This window comes from Dendroctonus ponderosae, unplaced genomic scaffold, assembly GCF_020466585.1.
Source record: "Dendroctonus ponderosae isolate FM_Combo_2020 unplaced genomic scaffold, Dpon_F_20191213v2 Dpon_F_20191213_1, whole genome shotgun sequence".
In the NCBI taxonomy this organism is placed as follows: domain Eukaryota; kingdom Metazoa; phylum Arthropoda; class Insecta; order Coleoptera; family Curculionidae; genus Dendroctonus; species Dendroctonus ponderosae.
The window spans coordinates 34,442,738-34,452,008 of NW_026017110.1; the positions used below are offsets into that span (position 1 = coordinate 34,442,738).

General features: G+C 32.3%; 1 protein-coding gene across 2 annotated transcripts in view; it reads left to right on the top strand.

The window, feature by feature from the left end:
- The window catches only part of LOC109541249 (NADP-dependent malic enzyme-like), a 51,815-nt gene that overhangs the window by 1,489 nt on the left and 41,055 nt on the right, over nucleotides 1–9,271 (top strand). The window contains exon 1 of one of the 2 annotated variants that reach the window (XM_048670284.1): nucleotides 7,594–7,634. The exons of the other annotated variant lie outside the window; for it this stretch is intronic. Within the exon in view, the coding sequence (XP_048526241.1) occupies nucleotides 7,609–7,634 (26 nt within the window). The 5' untranslated portion in view covers nucleotides 7,594–7,608. Of the gene's footprint in view, nucleotides 1–7,593; nucleotides 7,635–9,271 lie in introns of those variants that run through there. 2 annotated transcript variants of the gene reach the window in all.

Sequence of the window (9,271 nt, forward strand, 5' to 3'; positions counted from 1 at the left end):
GGAGATTACACAGGCACTAGCTTGTTTGGAGTTAACCATTCAAATGTTTGGTGTTGTATGATTTATTTTTAAACACCAATATTCGAGGTTATGAGAACAGGTTGACACTTCGTCAACAAATCTAGTTGAATTTACCGTTTATCCTTGTCTATCTTATTGTCAGTCTGTATAATTCTATGGTTACTGGAGTTTTAAATAATTACGAAGCCACAGGTATTTGCGCAATGTTAATTAGGCAATATACCTTGAAAAATATTGCTGCCGTAGTTCTGATCACTACGGCTTCAAAGCCCTGAAAACATTCCTAAATGTGATTAAAAATTTAGTCGATTATAAAATTTTTACTGTTGTATACACCAGTAACCATTTGTCAACGTAAACTAAGTTTAGTTGCGCGTTGCGTTCATGATTGTGTTTATCAATTTTCGCCTATGAGAATTACTGTTAATGTGGATTATTTACTGTTATTGTTGACTTAATAACACGCGGCAATAATTCAAATGCTTCAACAAAAAGTGTGGTGCCTCATCTACCAGAGCAAGTTCAGTTAAAAGATAGACAAGAAGAAGATTATTCAATTTTTGAAGTATTTCACAAACTTGTTTCTTCCAAATAAAAACACAGGTATGTTAGTACTTCTGTTCCATGCGAGATATTATTTTCTGTAGCGGGTGTTCATCATAAGCATACGCAAAAAAATATTCTCAAATGTTAATTCATTTTTCAATGAAAATTAGCTTTTTAATCATTTTCGCAAGCAAAGTGAATATTTTATTTAAACCCTTCGATTTTATTATCAATTTTCTTCCTTTAACTACCTAGTTACTTATGACCCATACTTTGTTTTTATTGTTATCTTAAGAATTATTTTTTAATATACTAAATCATTATTTATGATAACAATTTCTACCATAACTATCATTGCGAATTTTTAATGAAAATTTTTAAGAGAACAGGTTACTTTTGTAACCGCATATTAAAAGCTAATACCAAAGTGAAACTGCAACGTTGTAATCTGTTCCAGAAAAATAACCGTTTAGCACACCTCTACTTGGTACAAAAATAACCAGAACTATTTTGCTCGCCAGCTGCAATCAATTCGTTTTATTTTTCGTCTATGCTTTAATCAATTTCCTAATTTTTTTGATAATTGTAGTTTATGAAAAGAAAAACATTTTTTTATTACTTATAAATTTTACAAAGCAAACATGGTATTTAATGTCAATAAAAATTATAACAATAACAGAAAATGTAAACATGGGTTTTTAGGCCGTCGTACAACAGAAACGTTTCACAAGCACGAGTGGCTTACTTCATCTTCAGAGATGGTTTGCTTGAGAGCTTAAACTGTCCTGATACGGTTACTCGGGCGTAGTCCGTATTTATGCACCGGTTGTGATGACCTCGTTTATGATGACGTGTCATCGACGCATTCTGTTGTTGGTTGTTATGTTCCAGTGTACTAGATTCTTTGTCCTGTTCTGTGCCGTTCCATGTCCTTGCTCGTTTTGCGTTGGTGAGTGCCGGAAACCATCTCCGGTTTACCGCCATTGCGTCTTCTTTTCCCTTGTTGTCGCTGTGTTTGTGGAACCTGTTGTTGTAGCCAGGACATGAGTTTCTGCAAATCTAATCTGATGCTATGCGCTTCCTCGCTGAGGGCATGTTCCGCCAATGCCGACATTTTCACATGTCCGAATTTGCAATTTCGTCGGTGTTCTTTTGAATGGTCTTGCTCTTTTCGATACGGTTCACCCTTACTGCTCTTTTGATGTCAATATGTGAGTATTAGTTTTGAATGAAAGCCCTTTCAATGTGAAATGTTGTAGTTCCGCTGTTAGGTGGTGTGGTCTACATATTTTCCTGGTTCTATCAGTGACAGTCTAGATGATTCATTGCTTTTGACTCGGGTGTTGATTGGATAGCTTGTGGAGGTATCTGTCGTGTGGGTGGCTTTCCTATATACCTGATAGTCCAATTGATTCCCTTTCCTAGACACCAAGAGATCCAAGAAGTTCAAGTACCTGGGTTCGATCATTAAAGCCGACAATGACATCAGCGAGGAAATACAGTATCGACTTAAAACCGCAAACAACTGCTTTGATGCCCTTAGAACGTCTTTGGATCCAAAGAAATTACTAGAAGATCTAAAATGAAAGTATTTAAAACTGTCATCAGATCTATCATCATGTACGGCTGCGAATCGTGGACGCTAACGGTACGAAATGAGGAGGGCATCCGAAGATTCGAAAGACGAATACTGAAAAAAATATACGGCCCGACAAAGAATCCACAGACGCAGCAGCACAGAAGTAAAACGAATGCAGAACTGAGAGAGCCATACGACGAATAACGGCTCAACGGCTTAGATTGGCAGGACACGTGCTTAGGCAGCCCGAAGATATATTCAATCGACTTTTCGATTACCTGTCTCATGACCAAGACTGGTACACGATCTTCCTATTCTGGATATGTGTTGTTTATCTGAAAGAGTAATGATTATTCTTGTTGTTAGTTTTAGGGTGGTGTTCAGTAGATTTATGGTTCTGTAATTTGATGGAATTTTCCTATCATCTTTTTTGAACATGAGGATTGTGATGCTCAATCACCATCCATCCGTGATTTTATGAACGAAAAGAATTCTGCGGGTAATTATTACGAGTTGTTAGATGCGTCTCGGTGCCCATACTTTATTAGGTCATTTGTTATGTCGTCCGTGCTCGGGCTTTTCCTGTTTTTCAGTTTTTTTACTTCGTTTACTTCGTTTGTTGTTATTTCTGCTGTGTTCAGATCAATAATATGTTCTTCCTTTTTGTACAGATCCGTGAGATATTGGGTCTACGTCTCTTTTTCTATTGGGTTTGATTCCTTTAGTTCTTTGATTTAATTTCGATGGTTCCTGAGAAATTGCCACATTTGCTTGCGTAGGCCGTAAAAATCTCCATTCGTTTCGCAAACCTCTCACAGCATTCATCTTTTGTTTGTCTAACCAGTAGTGGTGCCTCGATTCGGCTCTGCGTGTATTGTTCATAAGACTCTTCTGTTCTAAGGGATCTATATTTTAGGTATATGCATAACTTCTTTCCGTAAATGTTTTTTTACTTCTTGAGAGAACCATGGGATCTAACTAAATTTTTTATAATTGTATTTAATTCGGGTGCTTAGAGCTTCATTAGCAGTTACATACATTAAATAGTATTTTTAGCAATAGCAGAAGTTCAACATAGTTTCTGTATTTAGTGGATATCACTAAATGCACCTGATTGTCCATAAATACCTATTGGAATTGTATTTTAAGTGTTTTTTAAACCCACATATTTCTTATCAAATAATGTTATTAAATAACTTGTGATATGCTTAAACATTCAATTAATAATATATTAATTATATAGTGACAGAAGAAATAAAAATAACATCGACATTGCTAGAATCACCTCACTGTGGACAATGTCATTAGGTCAATAATGAGAATTTTATGGTAGTTAAATTTCAACATACATTTTAAGTGCAGTTTAAACAATTATAGCATAAATTTAATATTTTCGCGTATTAATTTAAATACATAGTAAGAAAGATGAAAACAATATTTATTATAGTTTACCAGCTTAAACTGCTTAATGTCTGTGAATATTCTGAAATTATTAGTAATTAAAGTAATTAATTAATAATGTTTATCGTTTTCGAGAGAAACGAAAGAAAAAAAGAAAAAAATAGAAGATCGTCATTCTTTTGGCAATAACTCGGAAATGCACAAATGATCGAATCGTAATCGATTAATTGGTATTCAGAAACAACATATTTGTTTCAAATTCGGTTTCAAGTAAAATGAAAATATTATTTGTCTCTTATTGAACCGGATGAACCATCTAGTAATATTAGTATTATCAATATAGTTAGTATAATCTGCATGTTTAGTCAACAGATAACCCATACTATTCGTTTTGCAATTAATATCAGTCATGTGTACAAAGTGGCACACAGGGGCGGATCCAGCTTTCAAGTCAAGGGGGATCATGTAGTAGAAATTCAGTCTTTTGTTGTCTATGAAATTAGATAAATTATCGTTAGTCGCCATAAACCCAGCACAAGCACGCCCTTGGTGGCACACTGAACAGTATCCAGAAAAGTTTGCGATTTTTTTTTAAAACGCTCCGATTTCTATTCATTTTTATTTGAGGAGGTCGCTTTACATCTACATATCAAAATAAGTAGTATATACTGTAGTATATCGTGGATACACATAACCAACCCTCTGTTTTCAAATTTATTTGTCTATATCTGGTAAATTATTATCCGCAGACCCAATAAACCCAATATTTAACAAATCCTTATTTGTAAGAGAACCAATTTTGAAAATAAGGTCGGTCACAAAAATAACTGTAATGGATTAATTAATGCCTACATCCCATAAAAAAACAAATTAAAAATCACACACTAGTCAACTTTTATTTGTCATCTCGCTTTGGATGAACCACCATCTATACTTTCATTTAATATGTATTACTGATTTAATAATATTGTTCATTTTCGATATTTGAAGTAAAATTAACCCTAAAGGCCCATTTATAAACTTGACGTTGCCGTTTGCGCTGACGATTACCGTTTGCGCTACAAAAAGCGATTTATATACTTGCCGTTACCGTTTGCTGTCAGTCGAATTTGTAACCTAAGATTTTTCCTGTTGCTATTGAATGTTTTGAATCAGCTGATTTGGTCCGACCAAATACTGAATTCGGATTGATTGGTACGTCAGTACTATGGCTGTTCTACGAACGTTCACGGGCAAAAAATGAAATTGGTTCATATCGAGCAGCACGGAACGGAAACGGTACCGGCCAGCGGTGTTTATAAATGGATGTTAGGTATTCCAATACTTGAATTTCGACGCAAACGGTACCGGTCAATGCAAACGCAAACGTCAAGTTTATAAATGGGCCTTTATTTGGACGCAAACGGTAACGGCGAACGCAAACTCAAACGTCGAGTTTATAAAATGGGCCTTAAATCGTCAGATTTTTGAACTATAAATTTTAACACCTTAATATTACTTTTAATTCTCAACTTTACTCTAAGAAATTTTTATTTCTGTTTCAAGTAATTTCTATATCAAGAGAAGATTTATTATCAAATAAACTAATGTTTCTCTTAAATAATGTCTCTCTATAAATTCCGTCATATTTATTTATATTAGGAAGCATAACGATGTTCCAATATGTGAAATTGAAAATTACTACCTAACTGAAGTATTGAACGCAAAATATTAGATTTCTTTCTGAATGTTTAAATTACTTTCAAAACACTAATTCTAATCAAAATTACTTAATATAAAACTATGCGTATGGGCCGACAAAATGACTTTGTCGAAGGTGATTCTTGCAATGTCGATATATTTCTTATCGACGCTTCTAAAATGTATATCTATCTAATGAATTAATGTATTAGTAATTGAGTGTTTACACATATCTGCAGTAATTTAATTACACAATTGATAATAGTCCCAAAAATATGGATTGGTAAAACCACAAATTTTAAACGCTACATCTAAAGCCGCAACGTGAAATTCTTATTTTCTGGTCACTGGTTACATTTCGACAAGGATATGTATATGTTTTAAGTCATAAACCTATGTCCGGGGTAAATAAATAATTACAATGAAATTTTGAAAGAAAATAATAGTATAATAGGTACAGGGTATCCCAACGAACAAAATTCGATTTTTCCAAATGGCTGCGTTACATATGACGCGGTAGGCTTAACAAGCAATTGCGTAGATAATTAAAAATTGATAGTTGTCATGAATAAAAATGGTCTAATTCTTTCAAATTTATTTGCATCTTTCTGTTATCGACGATCTATTGATTTGTTGTTTTTCTGTTTTAAACATTTCCATTCATTAAATATTGTCAAATTGCTTTCAAATTCCTGTTATATTATTATTGTTAATAAATGAAAATTTTTGATTATCTATTATTAGCATTTGTTTGCCAAAACTACCGCATACAATGTTGCAATAACCCATCAAATATAACGCTGCCATTTAGAAAAATGTCTTTTCTACTAAATTTTCCAGATGTGTTTAAGGACTATTTACCCAAAAATAAGAGATCTTCTTATCCTGAATAAATAACACTAACAATATACGGGATCTACCATTTGAACAGTGATATTTTAATTTTCAAAATACGTCAATTTGAACGGCGGAGAAATTTTTGATTTATCAGCACTCTGGAAATGCAATTGGAATTCGAAGTGTTAAAGTCGGATAACTAAAAAAATATCCGATTTTCGTTCATTTTATATAGCAAAAAGTCATTCAAATTTAGATAAAAATTCCAAAATAAAATAAAATATAGAGGGTGCTCCATTAGAAAAAGTTGTTTTCAGTCTGTATAATTATGAATATTTTTGAAATATGCGCGTTTAGTACTTTTTGAATATGACGATGATAATGTTGAAACAAATAATATCGGCAAAGCTTTAACTTACTTTACACTATCATTGTAAGTATCATGGACACCATATGCGTTTCATGGACGTCCATATAAATGACGTTTTCACATGAGATTCACTGTACTTATGCATAATAGGTAAATTTGCTTTTCAGCTTCATTAATTCATAAGGACAAACTTTGCTAAATGATATTTTTGTTCAATTAACAAATTTACGATTTTAAAAGCTAATTTGCTTTTGAAATTGCAAAAACCATCCTAATCATGTTTAACTTGAATGTGCCAACATTATAAACTTTGGCACTGTATTATTTTATAAAATTCAAAACGAAAACGGTTTGAGTTTCAAATTATTATCGTTGTAGTGATCAGAAATTTGTCGAATCCATCTCTGAAGTGATATAGCAGTGATTTATTTCTTCACTGCAGTGGGCTTATTGAAATAGTTTCATTAAATTAGTTATCAACAGATGTAGATGATGTCAACAAAATGTTTTAAATATTTCACATTCATTTTTTAATATTTGCTAACTTAATTCGATTTTTTTATATTTTTAAGGTCGATCTTCAATATATTTTTTTAAATCTCTTTTATATTGTAGTCTAATTGTAGTGCTCAAGCAACACGCGAAACTAAACAGCAAAAATTTAAAAAATATTTAGGTGATTCTTATACTTAATATTTCAAAAGTTAATCATTCAATTGAGTTCCCAAAGCAATTACATAAATATCAGTATAACAATGCGTACGTACTCTCATTATATGAGATTTATCGCAAAACTGTTCAATTTCACTTCACAGTTTTCAATGTTTACAAAAATTAATGTTTGAGTCGGTACAGTTTAACGTCAATAAGTAAGGTTTCTGGTGAAAATGTGCAAAATTGATAGAACAGTAGGTACGGATGTGTAGCCCTTCTTCAAACTATTACTTGATACGGAGCTCCTTCAAAAGGTCCAAATCAAAGAAAATCTGAGCAAATACTTCCAATCGTGTTCCACGTCTTGTGCTAGTGCTTAATCATAGAAACAATTGTTTCGAGGAAACTTAACACGGTCTTAATCGTTGTTTATGAGTCAGACTGCCTGAGGTAGCACGTATTTCGGTATCAACTTGCTATTCCGTGACAATCAGTTCTACTTTTCAACAATGTAATTTGGATGGGCTTAGAGTCTCCACAAGGAAGGTAAATTTAATAAAAATAGTAAAGCAAAAGTCAAACGTTTTAAGTCATAATAAGTGGTATCAAAAGAACCAGAATTAGTATACGTTAAATTAACGTCCACTCATTAAATTTCCTTTTAATAGGTTCGTAGTAGTTCCTTTTAGTAGGTAAGTAATTTCATTTAAGTTTGTTATTATCGATGTCCTTTATAGAAGCTCAAGAGAAAACTTAAATGTTATGGAAATCTCTGCTTTAGGTATTGACATACTTTTAGTAACTCGTTTAGACATACCAAAATAGGAAACTTTTAAAAATATTAGTGCACTTATGCAGCAAACAGTCGTTGTTGAAGACTAGGAAAAAACGAGACACTTCTGCAAATTTATCTGAACGAATTATTTTATTTAAACAACATTTCTACAATTCTAAGCATCTGCAAAGTATTTTGTGTCTAGATGTATATGGCTTTGGATGGAATATTATTGAGATTTTTAAATTCGCAATCCAACAAAAATTATATTTTCTTATACAACAATAAGAAAAGAAAAATGTAATAATTCTGTTACTCCAGTCATTTAAAAATTATATGTATATTTCCTACACACTTCCGCCTTGCGTATGCGTCGGAGTTACGGTCTACTTAATTAAGAAATTTTAATAAATCTGATTTTACAATAACTCCAGTTTAATAAATACGTCCGAGACGAAGTAAAGTCAGGATTCTTGCTTTATCGAAATTGTATGGAAAATGGGAAATACCCCATACGTTACAAAGGCAGTTAAATGTTGCCGGTAAGTTCTGACTACTATTATTTGAACGAATACTTTTGCATATATATTTCGCGTTCGGTTTAGCAAAATTAACATCATAAAATGCTATGTTTGTCGAACAGGATATTAGTAGCGGAATACGTTTGCTCAAAATTAATTCCAAGTGAAATCAGTTAATTTTAGTGGGAGTTGTAAGTAATTTAAAATGTTGTAATATAAAGTGAAATGGTTTCATAATTTACACACTGAATGTTTGTACGGCGTTGTGTTTAATTTTACTTAACTAAATATGTTAATAATTTTGTTCAAAAACTATTCGAGTTTTATATGTATGTTGGATTATATTTTGCGCCTTGAATATTTTTTTCTTTAAAATAACTGCCAATTCAATTAACTCGTGCTCTCGTATTTTGAGACTTAAAAATATGAAATAGATACCACTCAGCAAAGATTATGTGATTAAATGAGTATTGTGAAAAAATGCTTTTTTTAAATCCTATTTAGGTATTCGATTGGAAATTTCACGATTTATGAAAACATGGGAATTTAAAACAAAATCATACATGCTTCTGCCGGACCGATAAATTTTGATCCAGAAGTTCAAGTGGCGTATCAAGCGAGCAAATAGTTTTTTGCATAGAAATTAATTATTGAAGTTTTTAGAGGTTTCTACGTAATATTCAGATAATGCTACTAAAAATAACATGTGTTTTTCTGTTAGCTATCATTAGTGCCTGGCTTCGTTTTTCGGAACAAATTACAATACTCTACTCTGACACGTTTCTGAAGTCGAAAGCGGATTTGAAACGACAAAGTGCGTACATTTGGCTTATGGAAGTGGCATAATCGTTTTAATATACCACTGACGATTTCTTTAATTATTGACA